Source organism: Babylonia areolata, chromosome 15 (genome assembly GCF_041734735.1).
Source record: "Babylonia areolata isolate BAREFJ2019XMU chromosome 15, ASM4173473v1, whole genome shotgun sequence".
Lineage (NCBI taxonomy): Eukaryota > Metazoa > Mollusca > Gastropoda > Neogastropoda > Buccinidae > Babylonia > Babylonia areolata.
The window spans coordinates 18,795,618-18,818,311 of record NC_134890.1 but is presented as its reverse complement, the minus strand read 5'-3'; the positions used below and the strand labels follow the sequence as shown (position 1 = coordinate 18,818,311).

Sequence of the window (22,694 nt, the reverse complement as noted above, 5' to 3'; positions counted from 1 at the left end):
CTGGTTGCGGTTTTCCGCAATTTATCTTTATTCTTATCTTATCTGTCTATTATAATCAACGTGCAGTATAGTTGGCTATGTTTATAATTATATTCAAATAATGTTTCTTAATTCTTTCGGTTTTTACATTAAGAATACTAGTTATTACCTGCAGTGTGTGGATGTATGTATGAAACGGTGTATGTGGTATTTTTTTTACATTTGTATCTTCGTAATATTCGTAAAAGCTGTTGTTGACTTTTACAGTTGTGGTCCCCATGTTGTTTACTTGTCTATGTTGTGATAATGCACCTATCCAAATTTCTCCAGTTGGAGATAATAAAGTTGTTCTTATCTTCTTATCTTATCTTATCTTTACACTCACAGAGAGAGAGAGAGAGAGAGAGAGAGATTCGTGATTCTTGATCCATTGATGTCGAACAATGGTAATGGCTGTCTTGTGACTTGTCCACCCAGAACCTTATACGGGAATGGGGAGCAGAGTACATCAAGAGACTGAGAGACGCGGCCACAACGCAGCGATAGGTCGACAACGGCTGTGGAAACGTGTGCACAGACTACATATATTTACATATATATATACACACACAGCGCGGCCCACACGAAGTTCACGTGCTGAGTGAAAGAGAGTGCACCAGTCGGGACCCAGGAACTGAACGAAAGACACAGAACGAACAAACACAGGGAAAAAAAACAACAAAGAAAAGAACAAACAAAGAGTGAACAAACAAAATGTCTCTGTGACTGATTTTGGCTGTTGTGCTTTTATTAATAACCCCAGGGTACACATTCCGCCTCGTCTGTTTGCCTGCCCCCTGCCTCTCTGTCTCTGTCTCTCTCTGTCTCGCTCTCTCTCTCTCTCTGTCTCTCTCTCTCCCTCTCTCTGTCTCTCTCCCTGTGTCTCTGTCTTTCTCCCCCCTTTCTCTGTCTCTCTCTCTCCCCCCTCTCTCTGTCTCTCTCTCTGTCTGTCTCCGTCTCTCTCTCTGTCTCTCTCCCTCCCCTCTCTCTCTCTCCTCCTCTCTCTCCCCCCACCTCTCTCTCTGTCTCTCTCTGTGTCTCTCTCTGTCTCTATCTCCCTCTCTCTCTCTCTCTCTCCCTCTCTTTCCCTCTCTCTCTGTCTCCCTCTGTCTCTCTCCCTCTCTCTCTCTCCATCTCTTTCTCTCTCTCTCTGTCTCCCTCTCTCTCTCCCTCTCCCTGTCTGTGTCTCTCTGTGTGTGTCTCTCTCTCCCTCTGTCTCTCCTCCCCCCTCTCTCTCCCTCTCTCTCTCTCTCCTCTCTCTCTCTCTCTCACCCACACCTCACACACAGACGCACACCCCTCACACAAACACTAACACTGATGCCCTCTCTGACTGTGTGTGTCCAACTGCGACTATTGATGATAATCAAACATCGTTGAATGAGACCATTTTCTGTGATACGATTTTTGTTGTTATTATTCAGATGTGATAGCATTTTTGCATTGTTTATTTTGTTGGGGTTTGTTTCTTCAGTCTTCTGCCAATGAAACCTGATGTAAAAATGATACATTGAAAAAAACAAAAAAAACACCATCAAAGTTGCCCATGTCTGAGACTATGCACTTACTTTTTTTTTCTTTTTTTTTCTTTTATTTTTTTATTGTTTTTTTTTTTTAGACACCTAATGATTTGATTGTTTGACTACCACCACCACCATACACATTTTTTTTCCTTCCACCCACCCCAAACCGAAGTTTATGATTAATTTTTGCTTAGTGGGGACATTCAGGTAATTTCTGAGATTGACGTAGTGTAGCAGTGTCATGTGCCCATCCAGCTTTAAATGTAACTCGTATTTTATGACTCAACGGCGCTGTTGTGATGACAATAATTATAAATTAGCAGTTGTTCGACTGTCTGCACCTGTAGTGATTGGTATGCTAGTTATAGAGGTGTATCATTATGCACCGCCCAGTTTATCAGTGTCACTGAATGGTGGTTGTTTTTCTAAATTAATCTCAATGAAAGGGAGGATACAAGTGTGTGTGTGTGTGTGTGTGTGTGTGTGTGTGTGTGTGTGTGTGTGTGTGTGTGGAGGGGGAATCAGAATGGAGAAGAGATCGATTTATGGCAAAGGGCAAAATAATCACGTCCTGTGTGTGTGCACACAATTATGGGAGTGTGTGTGTGTGTGTGTGTGTGTGTGTGTGTGTGTGTGCGCATGTGTGAGTGTGTATGTGTGCATGTGTGTGTGTGGGTGTGGGCGCGCGCGCGCGCGTGCGTGCCAGTGCTAAAGTGTGTGTGGATGGGTTGAACAAGGGGGTGATGCTTTTAGATTGTTGTACTGATATCTTCGGGCCAACTGATAATTTTTTCTTCACATATGAACAGAATTATTGCACACCATGCATGAATGTGGAAAACACTGCTGAAAGTGGATACGTAAGGGTGTTACCTTTTTACTACCGAACGATAAACTGTACAATCATATGATGTTCCGATGTACTCTTGGTTGCTTCTTCTTCGTAGTCTTATATTTTTTGCTTTGTTTTGTATTTGTTTTTGCCATGTAATGTTACCTTTGTGGTTTGCTAATGCACAGTTTTGCATGTTCTCAGTGTGAACCATCTACTACTGTTTGTCCGGACTGACAGGCGTTGTATAATAATAATAATGTGTGTGTGTGTGTGTGTGTGTGTGTGTGTGTGTGTTGGGGCTCATGTACGTTTATGTGTATTTGTCTGTGCTTTCATATCTGTGAAACTGCATGTTTGGTGCATATCTGTTATGCATATGTCGGTGTATGAGGGAATGTGTGTCTCCATGTTTTACATTTATTTGCTTATTTATCATCATTGTTTTATTTATTTATTTATTTATTATTATTATTATTATTACTACTACTACTACTACTACTACTACCTTTTTTCTTTTCTTTTTTTTTATATATTATAATTATTTATTTATTTATTTATGTATTTATTTACTTATTTATGTACGCTTATAGTTGACTTCATGAAGTTTTTGCGCCTCATACATATTATTAGTAGTGGTAGTAGGTTGGTTTTTTTTTGTTTTTTTTTAATCTATTATTTAATCACCTTTCTTTTTAAAAAAAAAATGTATTTATCTATTATTTATTCACTTTTTTTTACTTTTTTTTTCAAGGCCTGACTAAGCGCGTTGGGTTACGCTGCTGGTCAGGCATCTGCTTGGCAGATGTGGTGTAGCGTATATGGATTTGTCCGAACGCAGTGACGCCTCCTTGAGCTACTGAAACTGAAACTGAAACTTGTATAATTAAACCTTGTCGCCCATCCTCTAATATATATATATATATATATATATATATATATATATATATATATATATATATAAGAAAGATACCATATATACAATAATGGTTTCTGGTTGGAGCATGCATGGGAGAGACGAGAAGAGGGGGGTGGGGGGGGGGGGGGAGAGCGGAAGGAAAGAAGAAAGACAGAAAGAAGTGCAGAGGGAGGAGAAAATGAAGACGAAACGCCAGCATATGATATTGGTTTAGTATTTTTATTTCATGATATATACCTACTTTTTTTTTCTTTTCTTTTTTTTTTTTTTTTTTTTACAGCATTATACTTTTACAAATAAAAATATTTTCTCTTCATGTACTTTTCCTCCTCATATTTACGCACAAACAGCTGACACATTATTGTGAAGTAGCGTGTTTTTTCTTTTTGTTTGTTTGTTTGTTTGTTTGTTTTTTTGGGGGGTTGGTTTTATTTTGTTTTTTGTTGTTGTTGTTTTGTTGTTTTTTTGCTGCCCCATCATCTGCACCATTTCAGTGGCATTACTTCCCACGCCGCTCATTTAGATTTCCCCTATACACGGCCACACCCGGGTTCGTCCGTCACAGTTCCACCGTCGGCAGTCCGCAGGGAACCATCGATGTTAGGTCGCCAGGAGGTCACACACCAGAGGAGACCCTGCACTGCAGCTGAGTCACTTCGGTGGTGTTCAGTGGTGCCTTTTCTGATTCAACGTACTTAGGGCACCACCTACTAAGCCCCCTACTAACGACAATAATGGATCAGTCACGGAGCCAGATTGAGTGAGCGTGCCTCCCAGAGTGGAGGCGTGTGACATTTATTAATTTTTGTATACTCTTTAAAACGTATATGGGTGTCGTTTGATACTGATGAGCTGTCATGGAGAATACTGGAGATACCATCTGGAAAGAAAGATCAATGCATCTGTGATAAATTCCGAATAAGTACCCGTGATCGTTTGTATTTTTGCGTGGTTTGATGTTGACTTGGTTTGCTATTTCAGTGGTTCTCCATCACATCATTTGTGATAGTGATGCAGGGACCAGATGAGCGGTGATATTCATGTTGGCAATGTCATCGCTGTTGGTGCTTTTTGTTCATTAAAATATTTATGGGGGCGGGTCACGTAGGAGAAGAGGGTGAGGGTGTTAATGGAAGGGATCGGTATGGCATCTGGCAATCAAAAATCAAAACATTTCAATTTCACTGTCTGAGGGAGGCGTCTTGGGTTCGGACAAATCCGTATACGCTACACCACATCTGCTAGGCTGATGCCTGACCAGCAGCATAACCCAGCGCGCTACAGCCAGACTTTTGAGTGCATGATGTATTATTTGTGTACCCATCAGACTAGATTTTTTCCTTAGCAAATTTGCCAGAGGACAACACTTTTGTTGCCAGGGGTTCTTTTTGTGTCCCAAGTATGCGTGCAACACACAGGACCTCGGTTTATCTTCATTCAGGCTGATTCGATAGACTGTCAACATATTGTGTGTGTGTGTGTGTGTGTGTGTGTCTGTGCACGGAGCAGGAAGAATGTATACAAACTGGTGTGGGAGAGAAGCAGTCATGTACATAGTCACTTCCTTTTCCTAAAAAAAAAAAAGAAGAAAAAAAAAGAGGTATATCATGTACAATGAAGTAGAATGTTTACTGGTTTTTTTTTTTTTTTTTTAATGCATGCTGTGTTTTTATTTTTCATTGAAAGCAAAATGTATATTGTCATCTCACAAGGAACTTGCCTAAAATCTATTTATTTCATTTTAGTGTAAGCTGTTTGTTAGTACTATTCATACATTTATACCGCCTATGTTTCCCCTATTTGGAATGACACGGTTTTAACAAGCGACACTGGCATATGCTTTTGGAATGAATGTTCCTCACTGCTTTCTTGGTGGCATGCATTGTATTATTCATAAACACCTGCATTATATCAATTATTACAACTGATCTATGCATGTATCATGTGATCCTCCGCCTAGAAATGGGTTGAAAATTGTCTCGGATACATTCGTTGAGAGAAAATACAATCAGGTGATGGAAGATATTCAATGAACAGTTTTATCATCTTGATAGATCCTGTGTTTTTGTCACAAACCTGAGTTTATGTAGAAATGATATATAGAAAATCCAGATATTGTTATAACATGCCTTCCACTGGAGGCCACCTTTTGAGTACCAGTAATCTCAATATTTACAATTTTATGGCAGGTCTTTTTTTTTGGAACAGGGTACAAAGAAAGGCCTCGTACAGGTAAAGTGCCTGAATCGAAGTGGGTTTTTCAGTGTTGCAAACATATTAATGCATAGAAATGTACCAGTGAACACGAGTAAACTGTGATATTATACCCATTTTTATGGCAGAGGGTAATGAATGGGGTGGGGGGGTGGGGGGATGGGGGGGGGGTGACAGGGAGAAAGTCTTTAGAATATAATTATGCTAAATAAACTTGTTGCATATGTAGAGGATGGGTACTTGTTTCTATCTGATGGGATTTTTGCAAGAAAGTGTGTGTGTGTGTGTGTGTGTGTGTGTGTGTACTCTACAGTTCTAATCTGAGTACACATGTACTTTACTGATTCTGACATGAGTGCATGTGTACTCTATACCGGTCTGACCTGGTGCATATGTACTCTATGGTTGACTTGGGTGCATATGTACTCTACACAGGTTCGACCTGGGTACATACGTGCTGTACACTGACCTGAGAGCAGCTGCGGTCTGCACGTGGTCCTGTGTGTGTATGTGTTACAGAAAATGTTACAGAAAACGTGGTTGTCAAAGATAGCAATGCAGTTGTTAGGGTGGGAAAAGGACATCTTACTTGTATCTGTCTATTTCCTGCCTGCATTTCCAGTCTTTTACAATGAACTGAATACTCACTATCACACTGACGATTTGGAACTCTGTTTCTCTGCCTTGTTTGTATGTCTGTCTGTCTGTCTCTCCCTCTCTCTATACATATACACAAACGCACACACCATGCACACGTGCAATTATGCTTGCATGCACACATGCTTGCATGCAGACATGTGCACATATGCACCCTCACACACACTAAAGTGGTATGATGGCCTAGAGGTAACGCGTCTGCCTAGGAAGTGAGAGAATCGGAGCGCGCTGTTTCGAATCACGGCTCAGCCACCGATATTTTCTCCCCCTCCACTAGACCTTGAGTGGTGGTCTGGACGCTAGTCATTTGGATGAGACAATAAACCAAGGTCCTGTGTGCAGCATGCACTTAGCACATGTAAAAGAACCCATGGCAACAAAAGGGTTGTTACTGGCAAAATTCTGCAGAAAAATCCACTCCAATAGGAAAAAGTAATAAAACTGCATGCAGGAAAACATACAAAAAAACGGGTGGCACTGTAGTGTAGCGACGTGCTCTCACTGGGGAGAGCAGCCTGAATTTCACACAGAGAAATCTGTTGTGATAAAATGAAAAACAAATACACAGACAGAGATAAATCACTAATCCTAATGGCTGGGATGGAGGATGGTGATGTGGGAGTAGGGGTGGGGCAGGGTGATTATCGAAGGTGGTGGGAAGCCAGTGGGAAGGAATCCTGGCACAGGCACACACATAACACAGTCAGATATCTACATAGTGTTTTTTCACCAGTGCATTTGTACTCTACATTGATCGGGGTGCATGTGCACCTTAGGGTTCTCTCCAGGGTGCACGTGCACTCTACATGGATTGGCTCTGACGGGTGCATATGTACTCTAGTTATACTGAGTACACATGTACTTTGCAGGTATGAGTGCATGTGTATTCTAAACCAAGCCTGGCCTGGATGCATGTGTACTCTATAGTTCTGACTTGGGTGCATATGCACTCTACACAGGTTCTGACCTGGGTACCTATGTACTGTACACACACTGCAGGCGTGTTCTGCAAGAGGTCCTCTGTGTCTGTGAGTTGTCCACAGACTAACAATGTGTAACAAACAGGGGCACTGACACACAACTTCATGCCTTTGAACTGTAAGTTGATTGCATGCAGTAACAACTATATTCAAGAAACTTCAAAGTACCATCCACATAATTGCTTCCCAAGTCTTTTAAGGAAACTGAAAGCAAACATTGATCTCCCAGGTCAACAGATGTGCAGACCTGCTAATGCCTGAAACCCCTTCATGTGTACATGAATGCAAAAGACCAAATGTCCACATTAATGTCAACGTTTGGTAAATTACAGAAACAAGAAAAAAAACCCAGCATACACACCTCTGAAAACAAAGTATGGCTGCCTACTTGGCAGGATAAAAACGGTCATACACATAAGATCCCACTTGTACATGTATACAAATGAATGTGAGACTCAGAGTTGCAGCCTATGAATGCAGAAGAAGAAGATAAGGAGGAGAAGAAGAGAAAGAAGAAGAAAAAGAAGAAAATGCAGAAAACCAGTACGAAAGAAAACGCTGCACGCTTCAACCAAAATTTTTATTAGAACAACATCAGTCCTCCATGCCAAGAATTGCAACAGATGACGCTCGGCCAACACGCACAGCCCACACCCAAAGTTTTATCCAATCAAAACATAGCGTATACACAGCTGAACAGCCACAGGTAACCACGGCAACAGCAAGGCAACAGCAAACAGGAACTCAATAGGAAGCGGAGGTAAAGCGGCAACTGGAAAGTGAAAATCTCCCCAGTGAGGCATGGCTTTGGATTTCTCCCCTACACTTAAAGCAGCAGGGAAAAGAGACTTGCGGTTTTCTGTTTCTGTCTGAAATGACTTCTCCAAGCCCACACCCCCCTAATCTTCCCACACAACAGGCTGTTCTCCATATTTGTATGTTAAAGTGTAAGAAGCTGCTGCTTTCAACATTTCTACTTCAGTCTGAACCATCCCATGCCTTAGTTTCAGTGAAATGGGTGCTGGTGTTTTTTTGTTTTTTTTTTCAGATGTGAAAAAAACAAAAACAAAAAGAATGAGGAAGATGGTGTGCTACCATCGAAATATACAGCAAGTTATATCTTTTTGTTTCTGAGTTGTGAAATTTCTTCAATAAGAATGACCTGGTAATGCATGCAATGTGTGCTTTTCTTTTATCTATTTCCTAGTCAAAGCACAATGTCTATGAAGCAGTTGTAACTGGATCAAATGTCAGGGAAATCACTGAAAAGAAAAAGCACCACCATACCAATATGAACCAGCTAATATACTGTTTCCTAGACAAATGGCCAAAATTTCATGCAGATTTTTGGGGGGTGATTTTTTTTTTTTTTTTTTTTTGAGGTGTGGGGTGGAAGGGGAGGTTATATACAGGACACCCAAACCAGACACAACAGAAATGAGAAACAAAGCTAAAAACAAAACAGCACAGCCAGTAACTATTGCCATTGATGTGGTGCTGTTGCCGTTCCAGGGCTCACTGTGTGGGGCAGTGTCAGCTTGGCAACTGGTGTCTGCATCAGGAGGGGGTGGGGTGGGGTGGGGTGGGGAATCAACAGCCACACATCTCATGTACAACAACGACCCGTATTGTGGAAACATGCTTAAAAATTCATGAGCATAGAACTGTTCATACTGTTTCCAACACACACACACACACAAAAAAAAACCCACTTAACAGGTTATATGAGGTACATGCAGTTTATGACAAGCATTTTCCTAAAAAATAAATCTGCTTGCCTGCATTTAAAAATAAAATGAGAGTCAAAATCCACAACGATTGATTTACTCACATATGAAAACTGTTATGTCAAATGAGGTGCAAGCACAAGCAGCCATCAAAATAAACCTACTTTCTTGTGCTTAGAAACAAAAATAAGTGAGCGCCAAAAATTCATACTGTTTCTCACACATGAGACTGGCACTTGAAATATAATGAACATTCTTCAACTTTGCAGTTACCAAATGAACCTGCTTTCTTTTGCTTAACAAGTGAGCGTCAAAATTCACACTGTTTCTCACACGCAAGACTAGTACTTTAAACATGACAGTACATTCAGCAGGGATCAGCACTCATGAAATTAACCTACCTTCTTGTGTTTGGATTAAAAAAAACAACCAAAAAACATGTTACACACCAAAAAAAAAAAAAAAAAAAAAAAAAAAAGACCCAATATTCTAAATAAGAGGCACACATTCAACAAAGTCAATCATTCACACACACACACACCAAAAAAAATCTGACTTTTGAAAATAAGTCAACATCAGAATGTATTATATTTTCTCACACACATATGATTAACACTTTATATAAGTGGTACATACCACAATGCTCAGCATTCACCCAAAATAAAAAAAACAAAAGATCCTCAAACGCTGCTTTTCAGCACAAACATTCACACTGACGGCACAGGGACGGAGAGGAGGCTGGGTGACTCGATCAGTGTGAAGCAGCCACACACTCAAAACATCTCAAGGAATGCAGACTTTTTGTTCTCCTTAAACGAGGCCAGCATGGAATAAAAATGTATATATCTACACACACACACACACATACACACACTAAAACAATTAAAAAACAAAAAATGGTTTTCCATTACCAATCCAAAAAGCGCTGACAAGGAAATGAAGAATAATAATGCATCACATCCAGTGGAGCTTTTGTTATACATCATGTACATTTTCACTGGTAAAAAAAGTTATTGGGTACACATTGCAAACAAACCACACACCTATTTACAACCACATTCACCCGCTCCAATGCAAAAGCACTAATTGTGTATGGTCTAGTCTTTGCCAATACTGATCTTTTCTTTTGGAAGTTATTTCATACATTCTAATATAATCCAAAAGTGAGTGCTTTTCAATAAGATGATGAAAACACTGTCATAAAATTTTCAAGCAACCATCCCTTCTCCCCACAGTCTTTCCACATCTGGAACTTTTGTGACTTTTTTTCCTATTTTATCCATCCTTTCAACTTGTCCTTAAAAAAGAAAAAAAGAACAAAGATCTCCATTTTAATCCTTGTTCTCTTTTAACTTTTTATTTTCAAGTTATTTTTGTGTGAATGCTAACAGTTTCAGTTTCAGGGAGGAGCGAAAGTGTGCAGATTTATCCATACATGCCATACTACATCTGCTACATGTCTACAAAAAGTGATAGGTCCTAACTGACCACAAAAAGAGAGCGTGCTTCCTTGCAAATGGAAAACAGTTCTCTCTCTCTACAAAAAAAATAGTATATGTATATATATATTTATATATATATATATTTTTTTTTTTTATATACACACACACACACTATAAATAATGCAACGTTAATCTGCTATCCCATCAGTGAAACTAATACTCCGTTTGGCTCCTATACTTGCAGTATGTCAAGCACCACAGTGTGAACTGGACGAGACCAGTTCAACACAAAAAGTATCATTTCATACTGCACTGTAAAATAGTGTGACTTCTGGATTGTCTGTGCCACTGAAAATACTGTTAGTGTCAGTTGAGCAATGACTGTTATCCAAAATGGCTATAAAATTGTAAAAAAAACTATACTTTCCCTTCCCTCTTCTGAATGTCGGGATGAACACTGCATTTGAACTTTCAATGCCAGTCAACCTTCATGAGCTAATGATTGTTACAAATAAAGTATGTACCCCATTCAGTGTTTGCATTTTTTTAATACATGAAATGGTTTCGACAAAATGCAGTAGCAGCAAAAAGAACTCAGAAAATCTTAAAAAGATATGTGAAACATTTAAAAAAAATTTCAGAAAACTGGTTCGGACAGTATGGGCATATACTTGATAAAGGACTGAGACAACCATCCAGAAATATTCCCTGGGATCCTATACAACTTCCAAAGACTACTGAAAGGGGGAAAAAACCAATGCCACAAACAGGAAAAACTCCAGACAACTCTTGTGACTATTTCCACACGATCACATGCACACTCCAAGAAATACTGCAGAAGATTACAATGCCATTTACCAAGAAGAAAAACAAACTGATTTACAGAAATTTGGCCGCAAAACTGCAAGTGATTCGGGAAGATGGTTTTGAAAAACCAACAGATAATTTCAAAAGCCTTGCTGCAGGAAAAACAGTGCTGAGCTTTTGCTTATCACGTGAAAGAAAATTTAATGACAGTCAGTCGTGACTGCTGAGTGGCCCAACCAAAGACCTTGTTTAACAGAGGGAGACAGCCACCAGCGCCACTTTGCAAGTGCTTCAGATCGGCGACACAAAAGAGTTGGGTCTGTCTCTGCCTTGCCTGCTGACGTTCCATGCCTGAGCTATAACTCCATGTGTGCTCCGCACTTTCGATGCATGTTCACTTCTGTATCCATCGATAATGTCACACCCATGGAGACAACGCGTCATGTAACTAAAAGCACAATGAAACTTCTGTTCCATGGGCTTGTTTACCCCTTGACTGTGATGCCTGTAGGGGCATAGTGACACCACTGATGATGTCATCAAAAGAATGACAGGCATAGTGACATCACTGATGACATCATCAAAAGAAGGGTGGGCATAGTGACGTCACTGATGATGTCATCAAAAGGGTGGGCATAATGACATTACTGATGACATCATCAAAAGAAGGGCGGGCATAATGACGTCATGGATGACATCATCACTTTCTTCTTCTTTAATGTTCCCAAAGATGACTTCATCAAAAGAAGGGCAGGCATTGTGACGTCACTGATGACATCATCAAAAGATGAGAAATAATTATGGAAGGTTAAAACACATCCGATCTAGAGTGGTATATTTCCTGAGAATTTTCTCAGTTTTTGGATGATCATTCTGGATATTGATTTACGACTTGAAACACCACTTTCTAATGGTTTCTTTTTTCTCCCCCAGCTCATCAGAGAAGACATATGAAGCACATCAGGTGGAACAGACTCTCCTTTCTTCTCACAGATCACCCAGCCAAGCTAAAAGCATAATTCATTAAAAATAAAAAAATAAAAACCACCACCTTGTTAGACTTTACCAAGCATTGTGATACTGATACAGAGCCACTCTCAACACTACACACACCCCCTCATGGAATCAAAATTAAAAAAAAAAAAAAAAAAAAGAAAAGAAAGCAACAACAAAAATTATCAACCTACTACTGCACCCACTCACTCACCCTCCACATCCCCCTAGCTCAAACCACACACACTCAGACAGAAAAAAATTACAGTACATGAAGTAATATAATAAAATCAGAAAGCAGCTCAACCAATGTAAAAAAAAAAAACAAACACAAAAAACAACATGTAAAGAAGGGGGGGCGGGGGTGCATGAGTGGAAGCACAAAAGTCTGGTCAGCCACAATCACAACTGTGAATGCACAGGAAAAAAAAATCCAACAATCACAACTGTGACCGCACAATGTATTGCCTTTCAGAAACCCAGGTACTGGAAACATTAGTTCTGTGTGCAGCGTCAAAGCAGTTGATGCCAGAGAATGTGAGAGCTGGAACATTCAATGTCTTGGTTCCAGCTTACCAAAATTAATGTTACAAAGAAACACATAAAAAAAAAAAAAATAAAAACAAAGCAAAAAACACACACACCTAGTATGGTTTCCATCTTACCTAACATCAAACCAACAAAAACAGATGTTATAAAGATTCACAAAAAATGATTAAGTAGCAAACTTATGGAGATACACAATAAATGAATTCTCTAAAGTCCAGTAAGTATCTAAATCAAAACAATTCAAGGAAAAAAATATAAGAAAACAACAAATGAATCAACCAACAACTTCAGAATAAAAAACAAAATAAAAACCTAACGAACTGACCAATAAGGGTGAGGTAAGGGTATCAAGGTTGAGAAGGGATTGGTGAAAAAACTGAAAAATGTATACATGTCTTGAAACTAGGCAGTCACTCAGCACACACACACACACAGCACATTAAAAAGAGGAACTCTCCTTCTTTCTTCACATATATGATACTGGAAAATAAAATATAAAAGGCAAGACACCCTCTTTTCCAGAACTACCAATCCTATGCAATACATTTTACCATACCAACCCTACTGGCATGACGACACCTCCTTCACTCTCAAATACAAATCAGCGATACATATATAAAAATAAATGTAGACATAAAAAAATAAACATTTATGATGTTGAACAAATAATGTAGATATCTTTCCAAAAAACAATTAAACTTTGACTGCTCTATCAAACCATACCAAACACACACACCACACTCCTCCTCACAAACCACACAACTGAGCTCTAAAAACCATGAATAAAAAAAGTAAAAATACAAAGACGCCCTCCGTACCCCCACCTTCTCCAAAACCAACCAGTAATACCATGTCTATCATGAAACACACATACCACATCCATTGTTAAACTCTCCTCCTTTCTGCTCACAGACAATCCAACAAGGCCTAACACTCAGTGTTATAAAACAACAAGAAAAACGAAAAACCACCAATAACAAAAAAACAAAACAAAAACAAAAAAATGGAAAAAAAGGTCGCTCTTCCAAAAGTACAAATACTATTTTAACAACGCATAATAATAAACCAAAGATCATTTGAGAACCTTTTATTCCTGCAGCTCTCTCAGATAAAAGACAAAAAACCACAACCAAACAAAAACATAGACCACCCCCCCCCCCCCCCCCCCCCGCCACCCCCCCAAAAAAACGACTGAATAAATAAACAGAAAAAAAACCCCGACCTTTCAAAACCACAAATACAATCATCTAAAAACATGTAGTAAAAACGACACTTGTTAGTTGGACGTCTCCTCCTCTTTCTTCTCACTGTCTTTCTGTTCCTCCTGGTCCTCAGCCTTCACTGACTCCATCGATGTGTCGGCAGCAATGTCGGCATCGACGACTGTCGCTGTGGAAACAGGTTCTCCGGTTTCGGCATCAGGTAGGGGGGCTTGAGGCTGTGGTGCCTCGCTGCTGGTGGTGGGCGTGGGGGCGGGGGCAGGAGCAGGGGTTGGGGTCAGGGTCGTGGGGTCAAGTTCTGCCGGCTGGTCAGGAGTGTTACTGGAACTGCAGGGATCTGTGGTGGAGAGACAACCAGGAATCAGTGGCTGTGTTTGGAAAATTATGTTGTGCCATGCACCATATTGTATTGTACTGTATTGTATTGTAGTGTATTGTATTGTATTGCATAGTGTTGTGTGTTCTCACAACAGATTTCTCTGTGTGAGATTGAGGCTGTTCTCGCCAAGGACAGTGCGACGCTACAATGAGAGCACCACACTTTTTTTTTTTCTTTTTCGCTTTTTTCAGCCTGCAAGTGTATTTCTTTTCCTCTCAAATTGATTTTTTTTAACATGATTTTGATAGAAACTACTCTTTTGTTGCCATGGGTTCTTTTACGTGCACTACATTTGGCACTACGATTCATCATCTCATCTGATTGAACAGGTTCAGATTGTTGTTAGACACACTGTGACAGGACTACACATTCAAAGTTTTCCCAAAGACATGACCAAAAACAAAGTTCCATACTTTTTCCAAAGCCAACTGAAAATTTTCTGTGCCAAAAACATAAAACCAACACTGAATCAAAAAACTGTCTGTGATGTTGCTGAAAAGACATCCGCAAACCACACAAATTCATCCCGACCTCACCTCCTTTTCATCCACTCCCCCCCCCCCCCCCTCCCCGGGCACAAACACACAAATCCACAACCCACACAAAATTCGTCCCAACCACACTACAAACACCACTCACCCACACACGCCTGTTGCATTCAACACAAAAACATTTGTCCTGACCACACCACAAACACCACTCCCACACATACACCTGTCGCAAAGTCTGAGTGCACACCAAAAACACCACCCACACACACACGCCTGTCGCATTCAAAGTCTGAGTGCGCACCACAAACACCACCCACATACACACACCTGTTGCATTCAAAGTCTGAGTGCACACCACAAACACCACCCACACACACACACCTGTTGCATTCAAAGTCTGAGTGCACACCACAAACACCACCCACACATACACCTGTCGCATTCAAAGTCTGAGTGCGCACCACAAACACCACCCACACACACACACTTGTTGCATTCAAAGTCTGAGTGCATACCACAAACACCACCCACACACACACACCTGTTGCATTCAAAGTCGCAGTGCACACCACAAACACCACCCACACACACACACCTGTCGCATTCAAAGTCTGAGCAGAGTCCAGGTCAGAGGGACCGGACGGCAGTTCAGCAGGTGTGGCAGAAGGAGGGCTGGTGTTGTCAGAGGTAATACCGTTACTGTCAGCTTTCTCTTCACTGGCTGCTGCTGCTGCTGCTTCTGCGTTGCACGTGTCGTCCTGGGCCTTCTGTTCTGACTCACAGTTACCTGCCGGCTACAAATGAAAATTTAAAAAAATTAAAATTAAAGATTTTTGTCTGGTGTGTATGGGTGTGTGTGTGTGTGTGTGTGTGTGTTCTTTTTCTTCCTTTAACTCATTCTACATCAGGTACAAGTTAACTCATACCACAATTACTTCCCCTGTACACCAGGTACAAGTATTCTCATACCAACACACTTACCTAAATTGTTCATTCTTGTTTGGTACAGTTGGCATTCTAAACTGAACTGTTTATGGATTCCAGAAGCATGAAAATGAAGCTTTGTTTGACCGATCAAATAAACAATTCTCCCTCAATTTTTGCTGTTTTAGTGAACCACCCGGTTTTTTTCTGCAGTGGTCTCATGTAGTGCTGATCCAGTGGAGTTGTGGGCATGTAGCTGTGGGGTAGAATGAGTGAATTTGACATCTTAATTAAGAGATTGTGCCTGACAACACGCACTGGCTCCATGTCTCACAAAGAATGAAGTACATCAGCACACACTCATATTTAAAATGCACCCCTTCCTGTCTCTGTGACTGCCTTCGCTTCTGCACCCTCATCTCACTCTCTTCAATCAGCTTCAGATCCACTCTGTTTCTGTCTTCCCAGATTCAAACACTCCCCAGTCGGCCTGCCCTTTTTTCTCTGTCTCTGGACGCCACACATGGAACGATCTCCCTTGTTCAATCTGTCAAATCTCTCTACTCAGCTCTTTCAAGTCTGGCCTTATAACCTGCCTCTTTTCAAAACAGCCATCCCCCCATTCCCCTCGTCCTGCTCTACAGTTGCTCAAGCATTCTGCTTCCATACGTTTGTATGTGCTATCTTTCATCCCTCTGGATCACAGCTGTGCATGTACGTGTGTCTGAATGAGTGGTGTGTAAGCACTTTGATTTGTCTCAAAGTAAGATTCAGCGTTATATAAATACTTTATCTTTATTGTTGTCATTATTGTATTTATCATCAGTATCTAGTAGTAGTAATATTTATCATTATTGTTATTATTATCATCATCATTATAATCATCATCATTATCATTATTATCAATATCTAGCAGCAGTAGTAGTAGTGGCGGAGGTAGTATTTATTATTGCTATTGTTATTATCATGTTATCATAATTATTCATCATTATCATTATTCATTACCATCATCAACACATCATCACCATTATCAATATACGCACCAGTGACAGGCTGGGAGGGGTCCCAACGGACATCTGACTCTGGCCTTCACTGTTCCCCTGGCTCTCCTCCCCCTTCTCCTCACTGCTGGCTGCAGGGGGCTGCAGGCATGGCAGGGGCTGCAGGACATAGAACTGATTGAACAATAGTTAACATCACACACACTAACAGCGCACTGGTTCGAACCACGGCACAGTCGCCAGTATTTTCTCCCCCTCCAATAGACCTTGAGCGGTGTTCTAGATGCTAGTCGCTTGGATGAGATGATAAACTGAGGTTCCATGTGCAGCATGTGCAGTGCATGTAAAAGAACCCACGGCTACAAAAGGGTTGTCCCTGGTAAAATTCTGTAGAAAAATCCACTTTGATAGGAAAACAAATAAACAACTGCGGGAAGGAGAAAAAAAAGAAAAGAAAAAAAAGAGCAGCGTTCTCAGTGTAGTGATGTGCTCTCCGTGAGGAGAGCAGCCCGACTTTAACACAGAAATCTGTAGTATACTATAATTATACACAGAAATGATTGAACAATGGTTACCATCACACACAACTTATGGAACAATGGTTAAGGTTAATGTCACAGGACTGATTGAGCAATGGTTAACAACACACAGAACTAACTGAGGACACAGAACTGACTGAACAATGGTAAACACGGCAAACAACTAACTGAGGACATAGAACTGACTGAACAATGGTTAACATAGCATACACCTAACTGAGGACACAGAACTGACTGAACAAAGGTTAACATAGTATACACCTAACTGAGGACACAGAACTGACCGAACAAAGGTTAACATAGCATACATCTAACTGAGGACACAGAACTGACTGAACAATGATTAACATAGCATACACCTAATGGAGGACATAGAACCCATTGAACAATGGTTAACACAACACACAACTGAGGACAATGAACTGATTGAACAATGGTTAACATAACACACAACTAACTGAGGACATAGAACTGATTGAACGATGGTTAACACAACACACAACTGAGGACATAAAACTGATTGAACAATGGTTAACATAGCACACAACTAACTGAGGACATAGAACCGACTGAACGATGGTTAACATAGCACACAACTGAGGACATAGAACTGACTGAACGATGGTTAACATAGCACACAACTGAGGACATAGAACTGACTGAACGATGGTTAACATAGCACACAACTAACTAAGGACATAGAACCGACTGAACGATGGTTAACATAGCACACAACTGAGGACACAGAACTGATTGAACGATGGTTAACATAGCACACAACTAACTGAGGTCATAGAACTCATTAGAAGATGGTCAACATCACACAGAATTGAGGACATGGAACTGACTGAACAATGGTTAACATCGCACAGAACTAACTGAACAATAGCTCAAATCACAGGACTGAATAAATGATTATTTCTATAAGTTGTATAACCACCTAACATTGATGCCAACCACTTTTTGAATTGTTTCCATTTACACAATTTTGAATTTTTTTAGGGACACTCAAGCCTGCAACTGCACCAACATACAAACATTTGTTTACCTACATGGCAAAACACAATGTCTACCTTTAGTGGCTTTACGGTACACATACGACATTCACCTACATGGCATACAAACGTTTACTAGCAACAAAAGTCGAATTCTATTTCTGGAGACTTGGTTGTTACGTACAGATCAGGCCAGTTTTGCACCATGGCTCATCACCTGAAACTAGTAGTGTTACTCACTACCCAAACCTGTGCTCTGTTCACCACGTGTATCGCAAAAACTACCAGCTTACAAGAAAAAAGGCTGGAGACCATATCTAGCCCAAAACAAACTCATCCAAACAGTTTTGATGTTGGCGAAAAAAACCATAGGAATAAACTGCGACTGGTTGTAACAAACTTCCACGACATGGGGACAGGTGGCATTGCTGCCAGATCGTCAGCCTCATCACCTGAGTATCTTCGTCCGTGTCCATGGGTTCGGGCACAGACAGCATGGAATCCCTCTTCTCCACGGACCCTGGCTCCTGAAGGGGGAAGTCCTCTGTAACATACCATTGTTACAAAGTTCAAGATGGGGATTTTTACCTTTCCTCATCCAACGCCGACTGGCCTAAAACCCTCTTGGCCAAGAGAGTGGCGATGTAACTTGGGCAAGACACTCTCCACTATAATCAAAATTTTGCCCAGATAGTCAGGACAGCATTTGCCTCCTCTGCTGTTCTCATGGTCATAGTTGGACACAAGGGACTTTCATACACTTAATTTGACAGGTAGATGAAAAATAATCTACATGTTTACTTCACCTCTATCAATGAAATTAACAACCAGCAATGCAATAACAGGTTAGCAGACATAATTCATCATATAACTGGTATGCATCACAGGAAAAGAAAAACTGGGGTTGGTGGTATAGGTGTTAAAGAAAAAAGCAGAGGTGGGAAGTAAGTAAAAAGCAGAGGAGGGAAGTGTGATAAGTTTGCTGACTGAGTGGCTGACTACTCAAGACACATACTGGTAATGACAGACATCTAGTTTATGTATCAATATTCACATTTAAAACAAATGGTATCAATTAACAATAAATAAATAATTCAAAAGGTAGTAGATGAGGGGGAGGTGTCACATGTTGATCTGAGGAAACAGGGTAGATGGACAGTGGAATAAAAAATGAAGATCTGAAATAAAAATAAATATTAAATATAATTAAAGAACATTACAAAATAGACACTGTAATAGGGAAAAGCAAGAGAAACATTTTATAATGAATGTAAAAAAGTATTTAAAAAAATGTCAAAGTTTCTGGTGACTCTGGATGACACACTTACATGCAAGACGACACAACTACCTACCCTTCGCATCTTCCAAAGGTTTCTCCTCCTCCTCATCCGGAATCGACTCCGGATTATGATTTTCTTCTGACAACGGCTTTGTCTGCTGCTGCTGCTGCTGCTGTTGCTGTAGTTGTTGCTGCTGCTGCTGCATCATCAGTGTTTCCTCCAGAAGGCGCTGACGATGCTCCTCTTTGGCGCGCTGCACCATGCCTTGGAACATTTCGTCCGTGATGACCGGCTTGCTCTCCCGCAGCTGTCACCACGCAGTGAACGATTCATGTGGTAAGAATAACACACACACATACTTACACACACTATAGTGGAGTGATGGCCTAGAGGTAACTCATCCACCTAGGAAGCGAGAGAATCTGAGCGCATTGGTTCGAATCACGGCTCAGCCGCTGCTATTTTCTTCCCCTCCACTAGACGTTGAGTGGTGGTCTCGGCGCTAGTCATTTGGATGAGACCATAAACTGAGGTCCCGTGTGCAGCATGCACTTAGTGCATGTAAAAGAACACACAGCAACTAAAGGGCTGTTCCTGGCAAAATTCAGCAGAAAAATCCACCTCTGTAGGAAAAACAAATAAAACTGCATGCAGGAAAAAATAAAAAAAATGGGTGGCGCTGTAGCGTAGCAACGCGCTCTCCCTGGGGAGAGCAGCCCAAATTTCACACAGAAAAATCTGTTGCGATAGAAAGAAATACAAATATACACAATAACACATACACATTAAAAACAACAAACACACACACCAAACACAACAACACACGTCATACACAATAAATACACACACACCATAAACAATAACTCACACCATACATAACACTAACACACATACACACCATACACAACACACACACACACACATACACAAACCATTAACAATAACACACACCATACATAACACACCATACACAACACACACACACACCATACACAACAAACACACACAAACAAACATATACACAACACACACACACATGCACCATACACAACAAACATACACCACGCACAACGCAACAAACACCATACACAACAAACCAATACCATACACAAGCACATACCAATCATTCGCACGCAACATACAACACACAACACACAACACACACATGCACGCATCATAAACACATACACACAAACACACAACACAAACACACCCACACACACATACGCAACACAAACACACACACTTTCCAAACAATTGCACAGAGCAAATCAACTGACCTCCTTCATGCTGCTGTTGAAAGCTCTACTGGATTCATTGAACTTCCGCTTCTTTGCTTCATGTTTCTCTTCTATCTGCTGCAGTTCTGCCTCCAGTTTTCGCTGAGACAGGGAAAAATAATAATAAACAATAATAATAATCACAATAATCATAATGATATTATAAAGAAGACGAAGAAGAAGAAGAGGAAGACACAAATGTGTGCACGATGAACGGCCTGTTTATCGTATGTTCTGCTGCCGATCCAGTGAACTCTTGAGCTTAACATTTCAACATCGCCGTTGTCTTCATTCTTGCACAGCTGCATTGCCTGGCTGTTTCAGTTTCAGTTTCTCTTGGAGGCGTCACTGCATTCACATAAATCAGCATACATTACACCACATCTGCTCAGCAGATGCCTGACAGCTGCATTAACCCAATATGCTTGTGAGAACTCGAGTGCATGCTTATATATTTGTGTACCAATTAGAGTGACCCAATACGCTTGTGCAGAGAATAGAGTGACCCAATACGCTTGTCAGAACTCGAGTGCAGCTTATATATTTGTGCACCAATTAGAGTGACCCAATACGCTTGTGAGAACTTGAGTGCATGCTTATATATTTGTGCACCAATTAGAGTGACCCAATACGCTTGTGAGAACTTGAGTGCATGCTTATATATTTGTGCACCAATTAGAGTGACCCAATATGCTTGTGAGAACTCGAGTGCATGCTTATATATTTGTGCACCAATTAGAGTGACCCAATACGCTTGTCAGAACTTGAGTGCATGCTTATATATTTGTGTACCTATTAGAGTGGATTTCTTGTACAGCATTTTGCCAGGACTACCCTTTTGTCGCCTTGGTTCTTTTCAGCTCACCAAGTGTGTGTTGCTTACAGGGCCTCTGTTTATTGTCTCATCCGAAAAACTAGATGCTCAGTTTGATTTTCCAGTCAAACTTGGGAGAAAGGGCAAGAACAAGATTCGAAACCATGCCCTCATGGACTCTGTATTGGCAGATAAGTGTCTTAACCATTCTGCAACCTTTCTCCTTAACTGTGTCACTCGTTGGAAAAAAACACACTGCAGAAACAACTTTCCACAATCGTTGACCACACGGAGTGTTATATTGTACCCCATCAGTTCTTGTGGTGAAATATTTTGGCTACACTTGGTGTTGCAGCGCTGCTGAGTCCACAATGGTGATCCAGCTTGTGTTCCATGTGTGCTGAATGACAAGTTAGTTACGCCTGGCTGAAATTTTGAAATGTAAATGCTCATTGGCCAAGACAATGCTGGGTCAACTAGTGTTTGCTCATCTTGAAGTGTCTATCTTTGAACTGATCCAGGGAAGAAGGGTTGGGGAAAAAAAGTTTTCTACATGAGGGTAACAATGAAGTAAAATGCAAATTCTGCCAAAATATAGAGCAGTTGACAGTTCTGCATTTATCACTGTTGCTTCTGGCTCAGAGGACCACACAGAACACATAACATCAAGGCTGAGAACACAGTCAACATAGATCACCATAGAACCCAGAAGAAAAACAAAACAAAACAAACAAAAAACCCTAAAAAAAAAAAAGAAGAAAGAAAATAAGAGAGAGAGAAAGAAAGAGACAGACAGACAGAGAGAGACAGTAGTATACATAAGAACATTTCATACTTCACTTGTCATTTTTCACATTATTTCACATACAATTGCCTACAGACCAAAAATTTTGGTGTTTATGGTGTAAAGATGGATTTTTTTTTCATTATTTATTATCATTGGTATTATTATCATTGTCATTATCATTATTATCACTATTATAAACATCATTCTTTTCTTATCTTCTTAACATGTTTCATTCCATTTAAATAGGTCAACATTTTACAAGTCATCATCATCATTATTGTTGTTATTCTTTCTTTTTAATCCAAACAAAAAAAAAAAAAAAA

At 40.4% G+C, this 22,694-nt stretch overlaps 2 protein-coding genes across 11 annotated transcripts in view; one reads left to right on the top strand and one right to left on the bottom strand.

Annotated features, from left to right (window-relative positions):
• The window catches only part of LOC143290459 (uncharacterized), a 110,824-nt gene extending 109,894 nt beyond the window's left edge, over positions 1-930 (top strand). For 2 of the 6 annotated variants that reach the window (XM_076599911.1, XM_076599909.1), the window contains exon 19: positions 457-930. In XM_076599911.1, the coding sequence (XP_076456026.1) occupies positions 457-525 (69 nt within the window). In that variant the 3' untranslated portion in view covers positions 526-930. The remainder of the gene's footprint in view (positions 1-456) is intronic. The other 4 variants (XM_076599910.1, XM_076599908.1, XM_076599913.1 and 1 more) reach the window with 3 other exon arrangements.
• Positions 931-13,875: 12,945 nt separating this feature from the next.
• Positions 13,876-22,694, bottom strand: part of LOC143290205 (uncharacterized) — a 33,376-nt gene continuing 24,557 nt past the window's right edge. For all 5 annotated transcript variants that reach the window (XM_076599524.1, XM_076599526.1, XM_076599528.1 and 2 more), the window contains 6 exons: positions 20,771-20,872; positions 19,563-19,797; positions 18,663-18,754; positions 16,719-16,835; positions 15,347-15,545; positions 13,876-14,218 (listed from right to left, as the gene is read on the bottom strand). In XM_076599524.1, the coding sequence (XP_076455639.1) occupies positions 13,938-14,218; positions 15,347-15,545; positions 16,719-16,835; positions 18,663-18,754; positions 19,563-19,797; positions 20,771-20,872 (1,026 nt within the window). In that variant the 3' untranslated portion in view covers positions 13,876-13,937. The remainder of the gene's footprint in view (positions 14,219-15,346; positions 15,546-16,718; positions 16,836-18,662; positions 18,755-19,562; positions 19,798-20,770; positions 20,873-22,694) is intronic.